Source organism: Lissotriton vulgaris, chromosome 2_1 (assembly GCF_964263255.1).
Source record: "Lissotriton vulgaris chromosome 2_1, aLisVul1.2, whole genome shotgun sequence".
NCBI classification, from domain to species: Eukaryota; Metazoa; Chordata; class Amphibia; order Caudata; family Salamandridae; genus Lissotriton; species Lissotriton vulgaris.
The window spans coordinates 1,960,867,319-1,960,892,191 of NC_141687.1; the positions used below are offsets into that span (position 1 = coordinate 1,960,867,319).

Here is a 24,873-nt window from a genome sequence, read left to right on the forward strand (position 1 = left end):
TAGCTAGGCAATATCCACCATCCAAACAGAAATATACAACAAATAAACATATGGATACAGGAGATTTGCACAGAGAAGGGCTCTGTGGGATTGTCAGCAGTAGGGAACACAGGGAGTGCTGCAAAAGTATTGATTAGGGAAGGGCCAGGAGTTACTCCTGCCCACAGGCTAGTGCAGGCATACATGTGGAACCCCTGGGCACACACTTCAGAACACTATTGGACCTGTAAAAGATGATGAAGGACTGGTTATGTTGTTGGTAGCTGTGAGAACTCCAAGGAATGGACCGGCTCATACTTGTACACAGGATAATAAGTGGGCAACAAAGGGGCAGTTGGCTGACATCATGTTAAGCTACAGGGAGACAAAAACTGCAGATGGCCACATTCCTTGAAGGGCCAATTTGACCAGTTTTTATTGGAGTAATGCCTGACCCCATGAGATTTTCCTGGGGTTCTGGAAACCTTGGCTGGGATTACGGTGTGCTCCTCCTGCCTATTCCCAGAAACCTTGAATTGAGAAACCTTTTGCTCACATTTTGCTTGAATTTCCTTCATAAGACCAGGACTAACGTATCAGCCAGTATCAATAGTCCCTTCTTTGACATTTTGACCTCAATAGCATGGTGAATATATGGACCTGATTACGAGTCTGGCAGGCTTGCAACCACCAAACTCGCGGGGGTGGTGGTCTGTCTGCCGCTTTACGGCTTGCAAAGTTGTTGCGGCAGAGGACCGCTGGCTGCTCCAGAGAACAGTCGTTCCCTGGTGGTGGAAGAGGAGCATCACAATGTAGTATGCTCAGTGGGATTAGTGCAGTCCCACTGAGTATATTAAAAGTTCCACCATCGCCAGATTATTTCATGGTGAGAGTTCTGCCATGAAAAGGCTTGTGGTGGAGGAACAAAGGAGGTGCCCCCACCATAGAAATACATTCAGGGGGGCACAACATGTGCTCCCATGTCTGTATACCCCCAAAGTTCCAGCACAGCACGGATGTCACCATCCATGCCATGCTAGAACTTTTCTGCCCTTCCCAATGCAGTGCTTGTGTTCCAGGCACTGCCATGGGCAGGGAAATGGACGGTCTGCATACAAGAGTTCATCTCGTAATATGGAGGACGATCCTTGTGGGGGTATGGTACAACAGTGCTGGCGGAGAGCCGCGCAACTGTGGAAAATTCATAATCAGGCTCTATATTCTTGAGTTGAATTCAGGAGCCACACCCAAATGAATGTGATATACCAATACTTTGCATAGAGGATTGCAAAATTGAAGTAGGAAATATCTTCACATTTACCTTGAGGAATTCATTTGAAACAAGCATCTCATAGTGCACGTTTAAAGCCATTAATGATACTGGAGAGCACCCCATGAGATATCACGGAGAGAAATGCAAAGAAGAATTGTCAGTTTACCTTGCCAGGTTGAAGGCATCATTAATGATCTGTGCCCGGTCAGTAGGGGAAATTGCCTACAACAAGCAGTAAAACAACACATTTAATTTCTAACAAATGTTAATATCAAACACAAATTTCTTGTTAATCGTAGGTATATTGCAGCTTTTATGAATCAGTGTGTTATACATTATTCATATGCAATTCAATCATAAAAACATGTATATACACATATATACCATAAAATAACAAAAAGGATGACCAAAGACTTCTGATTGTTAAACTACCAATATCTTTAAACCTATCACATCCTTCTTAATTCTGAGGGATTTGGCCTTTCATCCAGATGTATCCATCAAAAGATTACTTCCTAGAAGGTTGCACGTTTATAGAGCAAAGTTGTATGGGCACAATTCATATACTTAATTTTCAAACTATTGCTCGTAAGGAATAAAAAATAATTTTCATTGAAAAGTTGGCGAAACGTTTTAAAACGTATTCATACTATTACAAATTTGGGTGCTATGACATAGAAACACGTTCTATCTGTGGATCTAAAACTAAGAAGTAGCTTATCTTTAAAAGCCTAATCCAAGAGAAGATCATATTAATGGTATTACTAAGCCACAGCTGACTGAGAATAACCTTTAGAGCCAAATTACAATTTTGACGGTGCGGGTGCGGGACCTACCTGCCGCCACACCGCCAAACCCTTGTGAACATTTTTTGTCATTGCCCGGCATTTCTTTTGCCGTCAAAGGATGTTCTAGCATGGCATGGACTGTGAAATCCATGTCATTCTGGAACTGGGGTGCATACGTACATGGGGGCACATGCTGTTTCCCCTGGGTGCATTCACATGGAGTTAAGCACACCCGGGCCCTGTAGGCCCCCTTTCTTTCCTCACTGTCAATGTTTTCATGGAGGAAAGACCGCCATGAAATCAGTGGAGGTGAGGAAAGTGTTAATATGCATGACGGGACTGCAGCGCCCCGTCAACCATATTGATGCCTCTTGACCGCTGCACCACTGAAAGGGAAAGGCTTTTCCCTGGTGGGGTTGTCAGTCCAAAGGCGGGTTGACTGGCAAGATCATAGTGTGGTAGTCAAAAAAATGCCACCAACGCCCCACCACAAGCCTGGCAGTCCCATAATTACACCCTTAGAATAATAATAATAAGTGGAATGAGGCAGTGTCCTAAGAAAGAAGACTCAACTAGCTTTCCTAGATGAGAATGTGAAGCTTAAAGGCTCTCCTGCAATTAACTTTATGGCCCTGAGATAGGCAAATAATAAATGGATACTGCTGATAGGCCCGTAAGTCTCTCCACTGCAGCCGGATAAGTGTTTTTTTTTTTAGTACTTGTGTGTAGCTGGCTTTCAACATTACCTGCCGGCCTTCAGTCCCATTGAAATGGAGGAACTGTATAGTGCAGCACTGCTTCTTCCTTGCCACCCAGGGCTAAAAGAATGAGTTTTAGCTGGGAAAAGTGGGAGTCTGTTCCTAGCTGTCCACATTGCACCCTTCTGAGGCATGGAATTTGGTGAATGGGGGAAATGTAAAATTAGAATTTATTGAAATTGTCTAAAGTCTGTAAATTTTGCCTGCCTTTGATAAGGGGAAATTGTTTTCAGACCTCTATCCTCAACAAAGGGAAATCTGAGTAGTTGCAAACATTTCACAATAAAAAGGCTAGCCAAGACCCTGCTATCATTTCATTCACACCCCTATTTCTTTCCTCACCTTGAGCAAAAGCTTTGACAGAACTCTTTCCTATTCTGAAGATGGCTTCTCACTCTCTATCCCTGTCCACTTTAACTCTCCTCCCGCGTTCTTTAGTCTTCCAACCCTTTTTCAACCTCTTCCTTCATTTAATCATTTACATTTAATGTTTCAGCCAGGTCAGCTTTGGTCCCAGTAAAAAAGGGAAAAAATAAACGTACCTGTTGACAGCAGCTTCTCGTCCCGCCTCTTCTTATTCCATCCACACATGAAGAAGTAACAGAAAGCACCCAGGCTTCCAGACTGCTCTAGCCAATCACAACACTACTGATAGCAGCATTGTGATAGGGCTGAGTGATGTGGTAGACTGGGCATGTTTTCCAACCTGGCTGTGTAACACAGCCCAGTGGAGAACATGCCAAGTGCATATGACGGTTTGGCCGGACCAAGACAGCCGTCCGAACTGTCATGTGCCCCTAGAGAGTACCCACCACCCTCCCCCTACTCTGTGGGCAGTCCAACCCAACCTGCCCCTACAGAGGAGTACTGAAAAATAAAATGTTAATAATATGCTGTTATTATCATTGTATTTTTCCTGTGGGGCGAAGCTCCTCCATCTTAGCGGAAGAGCCAGCCCTGTGTGGTCCAATTCTTCAGTCAACCTCCTGATGAATCTTCTGTACAGATTCTACTAAACCCTTGTGCTGTTTATTTCAGTTAGGCACTACAATCTCTTCGCATTTCTAGCTCTCACCATACCATCTCATCACTCTGTCTCTTCGTGCTTATCACTGCCTTCACTCTCCCCACTCGATGTGGGTGTCCCAAAAGGTTCTGTCCCAAGGACACTGCTGCTCTCATGCTGCACCTCCTCTCTGTGTTACCATCATGGCCTAGTTCACTTTATCATATGATTTTTTGGCTGACAATACCTATAAGAAATTGTGTTATTAGTTGAGACATGTGGATGCACCACTCAAATAATAAACACAATGCTTGTCAGGGTGACCCACAAAACTCATTAAATAAACCTGTGTTTAAACTGCTGGTGGTTATGTCTCAATGCTTTTGGCACAAAAGCATTCAGGGTTAAGTTAGAGGCGATGCGATGTGTAAAGTATTTTATGCAGCACTCAACTCATTATAAAGAAAAAACAAGACAACAAAGATGCCACACCATTTTGAAAAAAATACAGTAAATATAAATAAATAAAATTGCATCAAAACAACAAACATTCAATCAGTGGAGAGAGTGATGTGATTTTTTAAAGTTACAGGTGCGAATAGTCTAAAATGTACAAACACAAATTGTAGTTATCTGGTTGCAATGGACCACGGTAAAGTCACAATTTTAGGCTGACCATGATTGACTGCCAGTTGGATACAGAAACCAGGTTCGCCTTGATGACGAATGTCGATTCTCCAATTAATATGAAGAGAGAATCTTGATTTCATTAAAGACATACGGAGGCTAACATTATGCAAATACTTTTATTTGCTGCCCAACATGCAGCCCTTTAAAGAATACTATTACATCACAATAAAATAGAACTTTAACACATAACAACTAGGATGAACAGGCTCCTATCTTCCTCTTTTGTTCGCTGCTCTGACACAGATAAGTACAACTTCTCTAGCATACCATCTTAACTCACTTATAGATGTTTCCATACATTTGAAGAATTTTACCTACTATTATTGATAATATCTAATTTCTACTTATTTCTTACAATTGTTTAAGGAATCTGTATTAATATTATTTTGAACGTTTTTTTCCTTCTTGTTATATTGTATATATCATATATATTGTATATATTGTCATATATTTCCCAGTCCAATTTATGGTCTGGAATTAACCTTCTTCACCTTATTCTGGTAACTATCCTAGTGATTTGTGGTAAGTATCGGACTATTCATTTACAATTACATTTGTTTGTTTAATAATTACAGCCTAATGATTTTATACGCATTCCTTGTTTAAAAAAAAAAAAAAAAAGGGGAGTAGAGAAATTAAATAAAACAAACGAATCGGCGATATATATTTTTTTGACCTCCCGCGTCTCTTAGCAACATGGAGACGCGGGGAAAGCTTTATCCCTATGTATGCACGTTATAATCTTTCAAATAGCCTCACGCGTCCCCTAGCAACTAGCTGGGAGACGCAATGATTAAATAACATCCCTACGCGGGACGCAGGAAAGGCAAGAAACGCTTCCATAATCGGCCTTGCGCCTCTGTGCCTCGCGCTTCTGTGCTCGTCTCTCCCCATCTCCATGGTTACCTCGTCAACAGTGTAACGGAGACGGAGAGACGAGCCTCACGAAAACTTACAGAAAGCCTATATAAACCCAAAATTAATCAAGATCACAACGCCAGAACGCAAAGGAATACCGATATAAAGCCAAAATTAAACAAGATCGCCATCTACTGGCCACAAAGAAAATCGACCAAAGAGCTTTCTGAGATAAGTCAATATCCCCGTTTAATTAATCCTTGATCTACCTAAATATTCACCCCTGATACTGTTATTATGGATAACAGCATAAATACTACGAATGTTCCCTTATATGACAATATTAAAGACCTCTTTAGAGAGGAATTTAGGTCTTCCATCAAGGAAGCTGTCGAAGCTGCCCTTGCTAAAAGGAAGAGAGTTTCACCCCTCGGAGGAGAATTATTTCTCACTCTCGGATGGGGAATCCCCTTCAACTTCTGCAGGGCAGAAAAAAGGAAAAAAACTCCAAAAGAAAAATTATTGTATTGATACCAACAATACACATGAGACTGGTGGCCCTTGCACCACAAAATTGATTGGTGCCCCTTGCGGCACAATAGACAGACCTCGATTACTTGAGGCAGGGAGAAGAGGTGTCCCTAGTGGCACAATAGAAGGCGGTACCCTCTACGGGACAAATGACTTTAATGATTATTTTGATAGTCAACCAACAGACTATAATAATTCTGACGAATTTATTTTTGACCGCCTTCTATAGTAACTTAAAATCTGACTTTACCATTCAAGAGGATTTATAAATTACAATTGACGTCAGTGAAAACAGAATTATCTGGTCTTAAACAGAATTTATCACTTACTGAGTGTAATAAGGTGACCCATAGTCTTACAACGCTGATAAACTACTTTCAGAGTTTTTAACTGCCAGGACATGTACAATGTAAGCACACATCTCCTACTTTGTAAATGTAGGAGGCTACCTTAAGGGATGATTTATATGTAATAAAAAGGAACGTTTAGTCCTGAAAAAAGCTTTATTTTTTCAGGATGAAAAAGCAGTCTAAAACTGCACTACAGGCTGCAGTGGCAAGGGACATGTTTTGTTGGGCTACTTTAGTGGGTGGCACTATGAATGATGCAGCCAACTAGTAGCATTTATTTACAGGCCCTAGGTTCTTGTTATACAATTCACAAGGGTATTATAAGTAAATTACATGTGCAACTAAGGTGTAGGGCAATTATACCATGTTTTAGAGAGACAGCACATGCACTTTACCAAAGGTTAGCAGGGGTAAAGTGCACATAGTTCTAACACTAACAAAAACTATGTTCAGCAAACATGAGATGTGAAAACAGAACGTCTTGGGTACTCCCACATCAAGTATATCAGGTATAACAGGGGGCGCTTGGTGGCGCACTAGCGAGATGGCCCCACTAGAGTGAGGCTACCGCAGCCCAGTGAAATTATCCAGTAATTATCCTTCTGATTTACCTAAAAAACCATCAGAAATGCAACCGGCTGGACGAGTACCCTCACATGCAAGCTCGGTAAAAAGTTGGTGAAGATTGAACACGAGCTGGCCGAGTTAAGGCGTGTTGACTACTGACCGGCTGCAGGCGTGGAAGTCCTGAGGTGAGAAGGCGAGGGCGCGCGAGCTACAGGCCGCGGCTGCACCAACGGCGTATAGGCCTGCCGGCGGGAACATCGTAGTAGGAGCGGATGCGGAGCCTCCTCTGCCCTGTACTGAGAGGAGTATGGCAGCGGGCGCAGACCGGGGCGAAACTGAAGACCCCGCAGGAGCTCAGACGCGGAAAGAAATGCCGCACAGCAGAGAGTGGTGAGCCGTGAATGAAGAAGTCCGGCTGCGGGGAGGTGAGAGCGGAGGAGGTGCTGTCGCCCGTGCGGGGAAACATCAGATGGTACGGGGCGCTGTAGGGACGAGGAAACAGCATCGCGGCTGCCTTAGAGGGCCTGGAGGGTCACTGCTGCTGAGATCGGCGCCCCTTCCCCTCCCCCGCGCGATCCATGAAAGGCTGCAAAGTCAGTGGGGAGTGAAAAGAACTTTGACCTGGCAGAGACTGTAGGACGAAAGGGGTACTGGTGAGGGGAGATATACATCCCCCACTCCACCTTATCAGCAGTTGAAGGGCACCACAAACTCCTAATTGACACCATTCATTATTCCTGGAACCCTCTGGAGTGCCATTTTGGGGAAGTCAGAAGAGGGAAAGGAGAGGTGCAGATTCCAGAAATCCCTGGGAATGAGAACAGGGCGTAGATTCCACTGCCAGAAGGTTCAAATGAGAGACGTACCCTGTTGATGTGCAAAGATCCTTCAGAGACAGGTGCCCACTCCTCCTGCCCACAGAGACCAGCGTGTGTAGCACAAGACCCCCAAGGTGGATCGGCGAGTTGGGGTTACCAACACTCAGGACAAGACTGTGTAGAGGAGGAGGTGTAATAGAGTTACTACACACGAGGCACACGCGGCAGCCCCACAAGAGCATCGCTTCAGAGTGCTGACTAGCAGAACACGGGCTGCGGTGCCTATTTATTGCTGAGACCAGGAGACAGCGCAATCTGCTCACAGAACACAGCTGCCCAAGTACCAGTATGGGGAAACCAGACACAAGACAACCAAAACTGAACTTTGACGCTGCAAAAAAGTCTAGCCACAACTTGCAGTCCGACCAAGAATGGGATGAGGGCGAAGAGGCTCGGAGTGGCACTGTGAGCACACTAGCAGACGTACAAAGCATTCTAATGGAGGTTAGGCAAGGTTTTGCCACTGTCGTGGACAAAGTTGATCGTATGTCTTCGCGTATGGAAGCCATAGCGCACAAGATAGAAGGACACAAAGAGCGAATAAAGGAAACAGAAAGACGAATTTCGGACTCTGAGGACGTGGTGGCCGGACACAGTACGCAACTGGCACGAATGGATCAGTTATTGCGGGTGATAGCGGCTAAGAATGAAGATTTAGAAGCGCGCAGTAGGCGCAATAACATTTGCGTGATAGGAATTCCGGAATCCACCAACACGGGGAGGATGGAGGATTACATAGAGAAACTGCTGCTAACGGCGATAGGTGCTGAGTCTTTCTTGAGTCAATTTATTGTAGAACGGGCTCATGGATCGCTGGGGCCGCGCCCGCCTCCAAGCGCCACTCTGCGGCCCATTATAGCTAGACTCTTGAATTATAGGGATCACGACGTGGCCCTGCGAGCAGCACGAAGTACAAAGACACTGTAGTATGAAGGGAACACATTCTCCATATATCCAAACTTTACACCCATGGTGCAAGAAGAGGGGCGAAAATTTCTGGATGTTAAAAATAAACTGAAGAAGGCTCAAGAATCACACATCTAGGCAAACATAGATTTTTCACAAACCCACAACAAGTGGAGGATTTCCTCAAGCAAGTAAAACGTACAAACAGATTGAATGGAACTGACGCTGCGTCACAACAATCTAGATCAACGGGGGCGGAAGACGACTCGCAGTGAGATTTGAGCTAAATGCTCGGACACGTTTATAAGGTTGTTGATTTCTTTGGGAATGTAATTGCACAGATGTAAGGCTCGCAATGCAGCATAGTAAGAGAGCCGACATAGTAGGGTGAATAGGAAACTACTTCAGCGCACTGGGCACCCCAGACTCCAATTGGGCCGGTATACCCTGTTCGCAGTGGGGGCTTTCAGGGGGGAGGATTTTTAGTGAGGCCATCTTGTAATGACCCCCAAAGGGTATACACCAAGTAACGTTTGTTGCGGGTTGAGATTGGAGCTCATTGACCGGGTTTGGTTACGGGCTGAGTTGAGGATAGGGAGGGGCGGGAGGGAGAAGGATACTGGCAAGTTGGGTCTGCCTCAGTGGGAGGGGGAGGGGTGGATGAGGGGGGAGGGGTGGGGAGGTGGGGTCAGGGTGGAAAATGGGGGAGGAGGGGAAGGGGGTTCTTTGGTTGAAATGTTGGTTAACATGTCAAAACAAACATTTACTCTTGTGAGAGATGCGAATTTCACAGCTAAGTTGTTTCACAGTACTCAGAAGAATATTCCAGGTTTTGGCTATAACGGTACAGGAGGTGCAAGGGACAGACACAGTAGTTTGTAGCGATCAAGGCGAGACTCCTAAGAAAATGACGAATGGAGATTCTGAAGCACTGAATGTTCTCACGTGGAATATCAGAGGCCTGGGTGACACGAGGAGACAGGCATAAAGTTCATATAGCGCTACTGCAGAAAACACATTTCACGCCACAGAGATCTTCCAATTTTACTAGTAAATGGGCGGATCAAAGGCACTTCTCCTCTTATTCATCTTACGCGAGAGGTGTGGCGATCCTGGTGAAGAGAGGAGTGCGATTCCATCTAGCGGGTACAGCAGGGGATCCGCAAGGTCGCTATAGCTTAATGTGGGGGAGACTGGGGACTGAATCTGTCACGCTAGCCTGTTGCTATGGCCCGAATACTGATGACCCGGGCTATTTTGTCTCACTGTGGGCTAAGATTTTTGAACTGAGATCTATCCATATAATATGGGAAGGGGACTTTAATGTCGCTTTGAACCCCAGCGTGGACAGATCACATCCTGCATCACATCATTACACAAAAGCGCGTGCGGTACCGCACAACACTATAGACACCCATCACCTAATTGATACATGGAGATACAACCACCCAAAGATACAGGAGGGTACACATTACACTGCCCACGCAGCATCATGGGCACGGCTCGAATATTGGCTGGTGTCACGGGGACTAGCCTCTGCGGTGCTGCAGATGCGCCATTTAGCCAGAACGTACTCGGATCATACCCTGGTTCGGCTCACACTTTCTTCCCGGGATTTTGCTATGCCGCAAAAAAGTTGGCAGCTCAATGCATCTATCCTACTAGGTACTGTTTTTCAAGAGGAACTGTGTAAGGAAATACTGGAGTTTTTTGCGAACAAGGGCTCGGTGAACAATGTAGAGACGATCTGGGAGGCATTTAAAGTTACAATTCGGGGGTACCGCATATCAAAAGGTGCAGGAGTCCTTAAAGACATAGTCAACTCCATATGGAAGTTGGAGCTGGAGCTTGAAGGCTCTGGAGAGGGAATTGGGGGCAGGTCCGAATGGAGAAACCCAAGCCAAGTTTAGAACGACGCTCACAGGTTATATGGACATGGCACAAAGGGAAGTAAGATTTCGGGGCAGATACTGGGTAGCCAGGTGCTATGGAGAAGGTGAACGACCAGGCAAGGCACTGGCGCAAATAGTGCGGAAACCCAACTGCACTAATTATGTACTAGAAATTGAGGACCTCGAGGGGAAGGTTTATAGAGATACCACCAATATTCTGAATGCATTTACGTGCCACTATCAGCGGCTGTACACTACAAATAGGGAGGATGTGCTGGACAATGATACTTTTTTGGGGGACGTGGTGCTAGGATGGCTTAGAGATGTTCAGAGGATGTTTCTATGTGCCCCTTTTGAATTAGATGAAGTCAGAGAAGCAATCATGGGCATGCAGTCCAGGAAGGCCGCAAGGACTGATGGAATTCCTTTGAAATTTTACAAAACATATGTAGACCTAATGGCCCCTATATTGCATGAGGTATATGAGGAATCGCTGGAGGTGGGCAGCCTCCCCTCATCTATGAGGGAGGCTCTTATAATTTCATTGTTGAAACCAGGTAAGTCGCCGCAGTATTGTGACTTTTATATGCCACTATCTCTACTTAATTGTGACGCAAAAATACTGGCGAAACTAATCGCCACCCGACTGAGCCTACTAATTGAGGCATTGATCCTTCCTGACCAGTCTGGATTTGTGCCATGGAGAACCACCACACATAATCTGAGGACACTGTTTACTATCCTAAATAATGTCTCACAGGAATTACCAATAGCAGCTGTATTTTTAGGCACCACTAAGGCCTTTGATTCTATTGAATGGGACTACATATTTGGTGTAATGCTTAGGATGGGCTTCCCCCCCCTCTTTCTTTCGTGGATCCAGTTACTGTATCATCTGCCAGGAGCTAAGGTACGGATAAATAGGCAGACTTCGCCACAATTTAAGATTACTAGGGCCACCCGGCAGGGATGTCCACTTCCCCCGTTACTCTTTGCAAACGCAGTGGAGCCGCTGGTGGCAAAGCTGCGACAGTGCCATAATGACAAGGCCCTGAAGTGTAATTTGCGTCAAATATTGATATCCTTATATGCCGATGACATCACTCTATACATTCAAGACCCTCAGCAGAATCTAAAGCCAGTACTGCGAGAATTTATAGTATTCGGGAAACTATCGGGAATCCAAATCAATTGGGGGAAATCACACATTTTCCCACTAACGAGGGCCACGGTTCGCTTCCCCCTTGACTATCCGTTAGATTGGTGTGACGAAGAGCTGAAGTATTTAGGAATACGAGTCGCTAAGGACAGAGAGGAACTAATGAGACTGAATTATGGTACGGCCATGACCTGAATAACGAACGTATTACAAAATGGATTGCTCTACAACTCTCAATGGCATTGATCAAAATGATAATACTTCCCCAACTGCTATACCTATTTTTAAATATCCCATTTTATCCCGGAGCTTTCTTCTTCAAGACGTCGGGATCTGAGCTGACGAGACTTGTATAGGGTGGCAGGAAACCGCGATTGCAGTGAAGTGTGCTGACCAGGCCCTACTCGCAGGGAGGGTTTGGGATACCAAACTTTGAATTGTACTACATAGGCGCGTAAGCCCACTATGCCTGGTTTTTGATGACACAGCCGCAATACATGCCGCAAGTTACAGCGGAACACTGGCTAGGACATCCAGTACCCATTGATGGCATAATATATAAAATAGGACTAGAGACAAGATGCCGAACACCCTGACATGCACGATTTCAGCATGGCAACAAATAGGGCAAATACTGGATACACCCATGCTCTACTCCCCATTGCTGTCACCTACTTACCATCCGAGCGTGCCACTACTGCAGGAAATCATCTTCCATACTTTAAGAAACGTTCACATATTTGTAAGTGGGGGCTGGTACCATAATGGCCAGTTTAGAACCCTGGAACAAATGCTTCAAAATACACAACAGACCCGATGGATATTTTTTTGTATATCCGGCTTAGACAAGGGATACGAGCTGTTACGCCGGATTTCCCTGCCGAACCACACGCCTTGATACCACTGCAAGTGATGCTACAATGTGGGGCAGCTAGACGCCTAGTATCTTTAATATACAGAACAGTGCATACACAAATGGCAGTCCCGAACGCTGGGACCCGCGTGAAGTGGGAGGAGGAGCTGGGCTTTGACCTGACTGATGAACAGTGGGAATTCTGCTGTACGCAAAATGAACAAGTATCAGCCAGTAGCAGGCTTCGTATAATTTACTATAAGTTCCTACACAGATTGTATTATACGCCTGCCGGAATGCACAGATTTGGGTTGAGGGACTCGGATAGATGCGACAGGTGCTGAGCCGAAGGAGCAGACTTTCTCCATCTGGCGTGGGAGTGTCCAGTGGTGAAGGAGTATTGGGAACAGGTCTTTCGTGAGTTAGCGGAGATGATAAACATGCATGGCAGCTCCACCCCATTGATGGAACTATTAGGCTATGTCAAACAGGTGCGAGCGGAACACCGTAAATTTGTGGCTATGGCATTACTTATGGCTAAGAGAAGAGTGGCATGCCGCTGGGGTATGGGGCGAGCGCCTAAGTTTAAGACCTGGATTGATGATTTAGTGACTTGCCAAGAAAAGCTCCTAACATACGCAGAACTACTACCCATGGCCTCCAAGCCCAGGGACATATGGGCCCCGCTGACATGCTACCTAATTACACACCCACGTGACTCCACATAAACTGTCTTGGTCATACCAATATAACAGTGAGACGGAAGACAGCAGAAATGAGGGATGGGAATACACATGGCAGCCAGAAAAGGAGGGACTAAGTTTGATATAAAGGATGTGGGATAGCGGAAATTGTAATAATCTAGTTGCTCAAGAGGATGTGAAACAAACGAACTGATGCGATGACTACGGCATAGTATAGTGATTATCTGTGTAACTTGTAAGGCACTACGGAGAACCCAGGGGGCAAAAAACGGTTGAATGTATACAGTGCTTGTATTGAACTGTCATGAAAGGAACCTAACATTTTGTACCAAGACACGTAAAAATGTACCACTGTACCAAATACATAGACCCCAAACTGTGATGATAATTGTATGATTGTTCTATGACTATAATTCCAATAAAAAGAAGTTTAAAAAAAAGTATATCAGGTATAACAGTATCAACATCTACTTTATATTTTTTCCGGCAGTGAGGGTCGCCCCATTGTTTCAACTGCAAGCTGAATACAACAAAATGAAATGATAACAACGTCTGTTATTATCATTTTCTTTTTTGTATTCAGCTTTCAGCTGAAGCCAGGTTGGCAAGGCTGGGCTCCCTGCATCACAGGGGGAGGAGGGTGCCAGCACCTAAAGTGTGTATGATGGATTGGACTGCAGATTTGGGCCGTCCAAACCATCATACGCACTCTGCATGTTTTACGCCCCGGGGTGCAGATCATGCACAGCCTGCCAACCCCTGTCTGAGCGCCGAACCATGTAAGGCAGCGTTGTGATTGGTCAGGGGATACTGGGAGGCTGTGTGCTTCCTGCCAAGTCCAGATAGGAGCATTGAGGGAGAAGAGGCAGTGGTCGACTGTCGGCAGTATAAAGGTATGTGCTATTTTTGTCTTTATTATTTCCCACCCCCTCCCTACATCCCATTTTCCCCCGCCCGACCACACCTATTGTTTAGCAGCTGCTACTGCTCTCCAGTGATAATAATAATGGCGAGATAACATTAATTTGATACTCAAATTACAATATATCTGTTTTTATCTGTTTCTGTTTGGTATGCTTTCCCCCTACTTAAGTGCATAAAACTTAAACCAGTTATATGTATGCATGATTTGGTATTCATATAGTGCACAAAATGAGATTTCAAAGTGATTATATTTAGGAAATGTTTACACTTTATTTATCAACCGCCCTTGTCTTTCTAAATAGGAAGAAGGACCCCCCTTCAGAGTTTTTTCTCGGGTAGGTCAATCACGACAGACAATAGAGATCCCTGCATAATCGTGGTCTCTGTTGGGAAGCATGCAATTTAGTATGATAAAATAATAGAACATCTACTTAATACCACCCAAAACCTACATCCAGAGAGTGCACCTTTCAAACAATCAACTCCCTTACAGTTGCACACTTCATGAGGTACTTAGGAATCGGATTCAGAAGTAACCTATATGAGCTCAGTTTCCAGCCGCAGCTGGACACTGTAGCAAGACCCCATAAAAGATAGTTTACACTGCCTCTATCATTGGTTGGGCTTGATTGTTTCTCATTTTTCTGTCATGCGAGAGCTATGCTCTGTTATCTCCCACAGCAGTTTTTTTCCCTCAAGCTTAATTCCTCATAATAGGTTTTATTTGTGGGAAAAACCGAAAACAATGGACACTTCAGTGACTTTTTCAGGCATTTATGAGAGGTGGATTTGGCATTCAAGATTTTCACTTTTATTACTACGATGGCCGCATGAGTTGTGATGATCCTGAATTCTGGAGGCTTGGCACTGCCCATGTTCTGGTTTAAAGGGATCATCAATGCAAAGCGAACATTTCAAGCATATTCATTCATGAGGTTTTTTTTAAATGACAAAAGGCAGTACAGACTTTAGACAGAGGTTGGAATAATGTCTTCAAGACATTTGAGATTCCTAAAATTATTTGTATAGTCCAGTCTGGGATAACCGAAGGCTTCCCGCAATCTTGTAACTTTAGACCGCGCTATATAGAAGTCAACCTATGTCTCTCTACATTATGGCTAGATGATATGACCTACGTATTTGCCTACTATACCTAAAACAATGACATAAAATTATATTGCTTGGTTTGTATTGCAAATAATCCAATAATTAATACATTAATATCAGCAACAAGAAATGCATTATGCTGCGTGTTTCATGAATATTGGCACTGGTGACAAGGCCTTCTTAATGTCTGCAGCTGGCCTCTGGATCTCTGATTCCGGGAATTCTAAAAATTGATGGCTTTACAAGCCATTTTTGTGAAAATACTGCTTTCTGAATACATTTCAAACACATGAATTCAGGTAGGGTGAGATGTTTTAATTTGTTATAACGATTTGAACTTACACTGGGATTGGTTTCCAGTTGCTTAAGAAGATTCTTCATGTTTTCTTGGTCGTAATCAACTCTGAAGTATCCAGTTGCTTTGATGTTCAGCAAAATCCAGCTTCCAGCATCTACTTTAAATGCTTCAATGGTAGCTGGCAGAAAACAAGATAATGTTATACCTTATGGGCAATATCTCGTTGCTTAATACCAGATACATAAATGGTAAAACAGCACTCAACATTTCTTTTTAAAATAAAACGGTTGGCACAAAAATTAGCACGTGGACTATTTTGTCTTTGCAGACTTTGACATAATTAATTTCAGCCCATAATGTTATTCAATCAGTAATGCTTTAGTATTCTCATACGTCTTGTAATACAGTTTATGGAAACGATTTTATGCACATTTAATTACGCATATGGTAGCCTAGATAATAATCATGGATCATAACTAAATTATACATTTAAAGAGAACTGGATAAGGTGGCAAAAATGAAACACCCTTTCGCCCCATCCACCCCCACCAGCTTTCTGGTTCAGGTGTAGCTTACACATGCACAAGTAAAGCTCCCATTGTGAAGCATTGTGGTACTTACACTACCCTAATATATCAAACAGTATAACAGTTTTTCCAATGGTCTCTAACTAGTGGTTAACCGTTCAATGAATGAATAAAATACAAATGTGAGGAGGTAAATGATATGTTATGTTATGTTATGTTATGTTATCCGAATTTATTGAGCGCACAGATGCCTAATGAAAATAACAGAGAATTAAATGTAATATCAGATTTTGACTAATTTGGGATTCATACTCCTGTTCCCAAATAGGCTTAATGTGCTCTTCTTAATAGTCTAAGTAAGTCAATTAAAGACAACTTCTCCTGACCGTACAGGCCATCAGCTAGTAAAGGCATTAGAGTATCTAAAAATGAGACTGATAAATGGCAGATCAACGGAAGATACCTCTCCTAAGTATACATACCATGAAGTGAAGGCGTGAACCAGACTTAATTTTATGGTAATTTCTATACCATTGATGTAATTTCTTTCCAATTTTTCTTACCCTACCCTGAGCTTTCTTATCAACCCATTTATTTCAGCCTAAATTTACATAGCATCAGGCTACCCCAGTAATGGAGGGAAACATCTATTCGATTGATCTAAAGCACATCAAATGGAGAATTGAAACCCTACAGGACCTGCACAGTACAGTAAAAGAATTAATAAAAGCCAGTGGCTATGAGGGTCTCAATACAATAGAAGCCTGGACAGGCTTTACATCAAAATTGACATAATTAATGTCGGGAACACAAAAACAGGCACAAGAAAATTGTATGGCAATGACAAGTAACCGGGGTGCCAACTGAGTCGAGAATGTGGTATGGAATTCTGTGGGCCAACGATCCATCCCTTGGGTTTTACCTCTGGCTAACTGCCTGATAGTGTCAGAGATGTCATCCACTGTGTGTGAGGCCACTAGCTCAGTGAATTGAGCCTGGGTTACTTGCGTGAGAGTCGCTTGTTCCAGAAAAAGCTGCTTCTCCTGAGGAGCACCTGATTCTGGGGCGGGCCTTGTACAGCGCTGTATAATACTTATAGAAGATAGAAGAAGTTGTTTATTTGTTCCTGTGTATTGACTAAGTTACCTGCCAGGGTATATATTGCAGTAATGGGTGGCTGTGTAAGATTGCTTTTCAACATACATGCAAGTATCTTGCCTGCCTTGTCTCCTTCTACATGGTTAGAGTATTGCTTGTAATCTAGGGGGCATAGTTTGTCCATTATTCCCTTATGTGTTAGTCTAGCCTTGGTGAGTATAGGTATTGTGTGCGGTTCTGTGGGGGCCTTATGTTCATATTGTTGTACTTCAGTTTCCAACTCTTGGAGTACTCTTGTTAGTGTCATAGGGATGCCGTACACTGCCTGTATGACTTGCCCCCGCAGTACCACCTTGAGGGCATCCCTATCAATGCCGGCTTGGGCTGTTCCCTCATTGGGTTGGAAGTATGAGGTTATGGACTGTGACATGGTAGGGCTCAGAGCAGGGTCGCGGAGTGCCTCAAGAGGGAGGCTCCACGTTGGAATGCTGGGTCTGCACCAGCGGCGGTTTTCCTTCAAGGGCGGCGGGGCTCCGCCCTCCCTATCGACTCGGCCGGCATAGAGCAAGCCAGGGATTTAAAATGCTAAGTAACAGCAATGTTACTTACCAGGCATTTTAAATCCCGAGCCGCACTGCAGTGCTGATCAAAGCCCCGGCCGTGACATCCTGCTGCCTGCCTGCCTGCCTGCCATCAGTTTAGGACGCACTCGAGCGAGCGTCACTGCAGCAGCAGGCAGGCCAGGCAGGAAATGGAGGCAGCGGGTGGGGTGATTTGTGACACATGCGCTTTGCGCATGTGTCACAATTTAATGCTAAAGCCTCACTGCCGGAGTGTAAACACCGGGCGCATTAGGTGCCAGCCCGGGAATATAAAGAATGGCCCTTTTGGGGCCCGCCCAGAAATGACGCAAGGTAGCATCATAAATTTACAGCAGCCTCGGGCGGGTACAGTGTAAGCCCGAGGCTGCATTGAAGGCTGGGGAATGATGACGAGAACACCCTCACCCCACCCTTTGATTAGTCGTCACTGGAGGGGGTGGGGTCATGCATAACTGACCCCAGCCATCTCAAAAACGACTCATTTGGGAAAGGTCATTTTTAAAAATAAAATAATCATTACACTGAATGATTATTGTATATAAACTTTTAACTTTATTTAAAAAAAAAAGAAAACGCTGTAAGCATTTTATTTATGTCACAGTCATTAAACTTAACTCATGACCCTGTGACGTGGTGTCACATGCTGCACAGAGAAGAGCTTTCATTTTCATCCTGAAAGTGAAAGCTTTACTGTTTCAGCTCTCTCTGAGCCAGTAGCTGCTGGACAACAAAAGGAGAAGCACAGCCAGCCAGCAACTAGCATCAACCGGCTGACTGACCAACACAGAAGCTGCCTGATAACTAGGGTAAGTGTGAAGTATTAATTATTGTTCATTTAAATTATTTTTGCAATATTTCCATTATTTAAATATACTACTTTGTAATTATTTTAACATATAGCACACTCTAGTCTAGTATCATGACTCATGAGTGCATTTAAATAAACTTGCAAGAGTTAATGTGTGTCATGAAGTGCACTCCATGCAAAATTCTATGTAATATGCAGATGACAGATTTTTATTTTATGAAACTAGATAAGTGGGTTACTGCTTTTAATACAGAGCTCATTTGGTTATGTGCAGTGACAGTGCATACATTTTAATCCTACCCATATAGCACAGTGAGCTATAAACAGCATGCAACTCTTCAACCTTGTAACCCTCACTTACTTTTGTAACACAACCTGTACATTGATTTACACTCTTCATTTATTGTCAATATATGTGTACATGTGATATAAAGCGCTTTGACACCCTATATATGGATGAGTAGCACTATAAAAAGAAATAAAAACAAAATAGTGGTATTTAAATTTTAAAATTTTGCAAATACAAATTCAAAAGCAAGCGTCTTATGATGTGATAAGCTTTAAGCCTTTCTTTCTGCTCCATTGCTTCAAATCAATTACTATTTAAAGCAAGACTACTCACCCGTAGGGTCTCAAGGCGCTGTGTGTGGGGTGTTGAGGGAAGGGATCTACGATTGATTTGACGAGCCAAGTCTTGAGGTCCTTCCTTAATTGCGGACGTGATGGTGATTGCCTGAGGTGTAGAGGCAGGACGTTCCAGAAGTTTAGACAAGGATCTTTCTCCAGCACTGGTCTACAGATGTGTGATGGTGGCCTGCGCCAGTTGGGCGGAGTGGAGATGTCAAGGGAGAGTGTAGAAGCAGAAGTGGTGCTTGAGCTATGTATGTCTGGCGTTGTGGAGGGATTTGTAGGCGTGCGTGAGGCGCTTGAGCTAAGGTAAATCTTTTGTTGAAAGATAGCAAGTGAAGGTCTCTCAGGGAATATATGACATTATATCGCATGCCAACACAAAGAATGGCATTATAACGTGGTTGTAACAACACAAGTGCGGTTACAACGCATTACCATTGCAAAGCACACTTTTACCATGCATATACCTTTACCACGCATGCCATTACAAGGCAAAGACATGCGTGGTAAAGGCATATACTTGGTAAAAGTGGTTAAGGTAAGTAATTGTGTGTGTGTGTATATGTATGTATATATATATATATATATATATATATTCACTGAAAAAACCATAGGTTTCACACCAGTTATAGTTAGCTGGAAATTTTACTGATATAAAACCATTGAAATTCCCACGTTATAGTTAGATGGACTCACTATAACTTGCGCGTGCAATGCACTGCTGATGACATCACATATTACATCACTCATGACATGGTCAGTGACATCACTCATGACATCACTGATGACACCATCCAGTGAATGTGTGTCTTTCTGAAAAATAAATATATTTTATATATGTATATGTAAAAGTTGATGGAAGAATAAATGTTTAAATAAGTGTCTAAATGGATGGTTTTTAAAAATTGATTGGTTAACTGGCTTAATAAGACATCATCAGCAGTGCATTGCACGCGCAAGTTATAGTGAGTCCATCTAACTATAACGTGGGAATTTCAATGGTTTTATATCAGTAAAATTTCCAGCTAACTATAACTGGTGTGAAACCTATGGTTTTTTCAGTGAATTTAATAGGTTTTTTAAATGCTAATTCCTAACTATAACTGGTGTGAAACCTATGGTTTTTTCAGTGAATTTCATAGGTTTTTTAAATGCTAATTCCTAACTATAACTGGTGTGAAACCTATGGTTTTTTCAGTGAATTTCATAGTTTTTTAAATGCTAATTCCTTTGTATATCGAGTTTCTAACCTTTTTTTTTTTACAATTTGCGGTTTTTTTTTAAGTATTCATTTTTTTTTATAATTTTTTTCTTTTGCGCTCTGGGTGCGCGCTCCGGGAAGCTTTCAGCTAAGCTCTCCTGTAAGCTTCTCCGAGAGCTCATCTGAAAGCGCACCCAGAGCGCAACTGTCGTTCGTGAAAAAAAAATATGAATGAAAAGTTAATAATAATGCAAAACATTTCGTACCATACAAATAAAATTTGTTTTTTTTAATATGGAAAATGATTATGCATTTCTATAAAAGATTGATGACGTCACTTCGGCGCGCAACGTAAGTGCCCTCGGAAGCGCATACGTGCGCGGCGCATAAACGCACGGAAAAGCGCCTACGATCGCGCCACGTTTGCGCCTCGGAAGCGCCTACGATCGCGCTGCGTAAACGCACTCGGAAGTGCTCCGGAGCGCGCAGCGTAACACTTTTCATTGGTTGCTAACAGTTTTTTTTTACAATGAATGAAATCCCCACCCATTTCCTTCACTTCTTCTTTCACTTTTGTGACTGAAAGACCTGCCTTTTTTGCTGCTCCATATTCCTGGACTCATCATGGCTGCCAGACCATCCAGCAGTGAAGATGACTCCAATGATTTCATTGATGAAGAGCCTCCTACCCCAAAGGTGAAGGAACATTTCATCTGGAAATTTTTTAAGTTTCCAGAAGGCCAGAAGAAGGTGAATGCACCAAAAGTAGAGTGCAGGATCTGCAAACAGGTCCTGTCACGGGGTAACCCCCCAAAAAAATACTCTTTTGGCAACTTCACCATGATTCGCCATGTGGAGAGGAGGCACCCCCAGAATTTTGCCCGGGAAAGTGTCAGGGCTCTGGCACAGGAGGTTCCCAGAGATGGGGCCTCTACATCAACAGGAGGAGCAACTTCTTCTGGAAGAGAACAATCTCAGGGGCAGGTAGCAAACATTCAACCTGCATTCAACCATGGGGTCGTCAGATGCAGATACTGCAATCAACTCCTCACCTATGGGGAGCAAAGTGTCCTGCTCATGGTTCGGGCATTGGAGAACCATCACTGCCCTTCCCACCCCTAATTTTTTTCTTTTCTTTTTGCTCCTGTTGAGCAGTTTCTATTCCCTGTTTTTGTTCCTCTTCAGTTAAAAGAAGAAAACCAAAAGTTCTTTTCAGAACTACCTCCAATTCTCATCAAAGAGCTATAATCTTAAAAAATGAAGAGTAAGTGAAATATAGTGCATTGATAATTGAAAGGAGAATGAGTAAGAAAGAACAGAAAGGTATGAGAGGTGAAAGGAAGTGAAGTAGGAGGAATGAAAGAAGGTGAGTGTTAGAAAAGAAAGTTATGACACAGTGAATAAACTGGAGGCCTCATTTCTGAAAAGTGACGCATCGCTACGTGAAAATAGCGATGCGTCACTTTTCTGGACGCACTCCTTATGACATTCCAGATATGTCATATTTAATATATGACTAATCAATTCGCAAGGAGTTACAGATATGTCAGTATTTCTGACATATCTGTAAACACAAAAGTAACGCATTGCAGGAGTGCGTCACAAAAGTGACGCAACTCCAGTAATGTGTCCTTTCACATGGAAAAAGCACCATGTGAAAGGTTTGCTGTGAAGCAGGCGCAAGATTTTGGCGCAACTGCATCCTAAAAGTGACGCACTGCGTCATTATTACCAAGCTTTTTGCAAGGAACACCCCCTCTGCATGCATTATACCTGACACTATTTTTTAAAAAGTGACGCATCTAGGTACATGGGTCACTTTTTAAAACTCTGCGCCATATTGTATCTGCATCAGGTATAATGTATGCAGAGGGGGCAATCTCTCGCAAAAAGCTTGGTAATAACAACGTACTGAAATCTATGAGATTTCCCTGCGTCACTTTTAGGATGCTATTGCGTCAAAATCTTGCGCCGGCCTCGCATCACTTTTATGTTTACACATATGTCAGAAATACTGACGTATCTGTAACTCCTTGCAACATGATTCGTCATACATTAAATATGACACATCTGGAATGTCATAAGGACTGTGGACAGAAAAGTGACGCATCACACCAGCAGTGTAATAAAATGTGCCTCGTTGCACTATATTTAAAGGATGCAACAGCATCCTAAAAGTGACGCAGTGAAATCTCAAACATTTCACTGCGTCGCTATTACAAAGCTTTTAGTGGGAGAACACCCCCTCTGCATGCATTATACCTCACGCAGATATAATGTGGCGCTTGATTTTAAAAAGTGACCCATCTACCTAGATACCTCACTTTTTAAATATAACGCAACAAGGCACATTTTTTTACACTACTGGTGCAATGCGTCACTTTTCTGTGCGCACTCCTTATGACATTCCAAGTAACGCATTGCTGGAGTGCGTCACAAAAGTGACGCAACTCCAGTAATGTGTCCTTTCAAATGGGGAAAGCAGCATATGAAAGGTCTTGCCTCAGTCTAACACCTGCTGTAAAGCAGGCACAAGATTTTGACGCAACAGCATCCTAAAACTGACGCAGTGAAATCTCAAAGATTTCACTGCGTCGCTATTACAAAGCTTTTTGCGGGAGAACACCCCCTCTGCATGCATTATACCTGACGCTATTTTTAAAAAGTGACGCATCTAGGTACATGGGTCACTTTTTAAAACTCTGCGCCATATTGTATCTGCATCAGGTATAATGTATGCAAAAGGGGCATTCCCCCGCAAAAAGCTTGGTAATAACGACGTACTGAAATCTATAAGATTTCTCTGCGTCACTTTTAGGATGCTGTTGCGTCAAAATCTTGCACCTGCCTCGCATCACTTTTATGTTTACAGATATGTCAGAAATACTGACGTATCTGTAACTCCTTGCAACATGATTCGTCATACATTAAATATGACACATCTGGAATGTCATAAGGAGTGCGCACAGAAAAGTGACGCATAACACCAGCAGTGTAATAAAATGTACCTCGTTGCACTATATTTAAAAAGTGACGCATCTAGATAGATGTGTCACTTTTTAAATATTGCATAACAATGCGCATTTTTTTACACCGCTGGTGCGTCACAAAAATTGACGCACAGGAAGCGCAAAACTAACAGCGCAAGGCCTTCATAAATATGGTCCTGGATTTTCCCCGTGCTTCGCCGGTGCGCGTACCATGCGCTTCCCCCGCGCAAAACGAAAAAAAAATTTGAATGCCCTGCAGGACCCTATTTTAGTCCCTACATCAAACCTAGGGGGTCAGAGGGGGTCTACTCTTCCCCCTTATGGTCATTTGCCCCTTTTTTTTTCAAACCCCTTGTGTCTCGATTTTACCGAGACACAAGATGGCGGCCGCTCCGCACTGTTTAGAATGTTTACAGACAACTGAGATCCAATCAGCTTCCTGCGCGCAAGTCGCGTGTCGCGCCTGGAGCGCACTCCGGTGCGCGCACGGGAGAGCGCCTATAGATATATATATTTTTTTGAACCTAAATTACTCAAAATCCACTGGAGCACATATCTTGAGACATAGCAAAGGCACATCGGGCTACCAGTCCCTACAATTTTGCCAAGTTTGGTGGAAATCCATTCAGCCGTTCGGGCTAAAAGTGAAATCGACCGCCCTATGGAAATTAACATGGGGAAAACGCGTTTTGGGACCCCCCTTTTATCTCGGCCCCCGCTTGACGAATCCCCCCCAAACTTTCAGGGAAGGACCGGACCGCCATGAGACCATTTTCCTGAAAATTTCAGGCAGATTCGTCAACCGGCGCCAAAGTTATTCAAAATAGAATGTTGAGATTTAACATTGAAAATTATCCTAACTATAACTACCTACTGGCGACCGCCAGTAGGTAATATATATATATATATATATATATATATATACACATGAAAGCAACGACCTTTCCCTTTTCTCAGAAAGGATGACAGCCACCACAGGTAGGATGAAGCAGCGTTCTTTATTGCCAGTGCACAGTTCCAAGGGGCATGATGCATTTCGGCATGTTTTTCCTTCCTCAGATGCCGTCTTGCTTGAAAGAGAATTCACTTGTCCACTTTGGAAGCGCCATTTAAAATTTGATGACGGCACTCCCACATGATTAGGGGGCGGAGATTCAGAAACGTCCAAACCTCCTCACCTGCAGCATTTGCTTTTAGGTTTGAGGCTCCAGATATCTCCTTGGAACAGAAGGAGGCCTGAAGGCCCTTTAACTTCGGCCTTTGTTCTGGGCCCAGGTGAAGTCTGATAAGCTGCTGACCCCTCCACTTGCACATTGCAGCTCGGAATGATAGCAGGCGCTGCTGAATTTGTCAGTTACAAATGGGGTTTTTGTTTGGCTAAGGTATACACCTAAGCCAAGCAGTACCCACCACCACTCAGGTTAATTCAGATGCAAGATTACCTGTGCTCCTCGTCTGGTAGCTTGGCGCAGAGGAGGCTTATCAAGAGGTATTTC

At 43.5% G+C, this 24,873-nt stretch overlaps 1 protein-coding gene across 1 annotated transcript in view; it reads right to left on the bottom strand.

Annotated features, from left to right (window-relative positions):
* LOC147733561 (aminopeptidase N-like) overlaps nt 1-24,873 on the bottom strand; it is a 491,573-nt gene that overhangs the window by 308,871 nt on the left and 157,829 nt on the right. Inside the window, exons 12-13 of the mRNA XM_086958148.1 lie at nt 15,566-15,699; nt 1,419-1,474 (exon numbers count right to left, since the gene is read on the bottom strand). Coding sequence (XP_086814274.1) covers nt 1,419-1,474; nt 15,566-15,699 — 190 coding nt within the window. The remainder of the gene's footprint in view (nt 1-1,418; nt 1,475-15,565; nt 15,700-24,873) is intronic.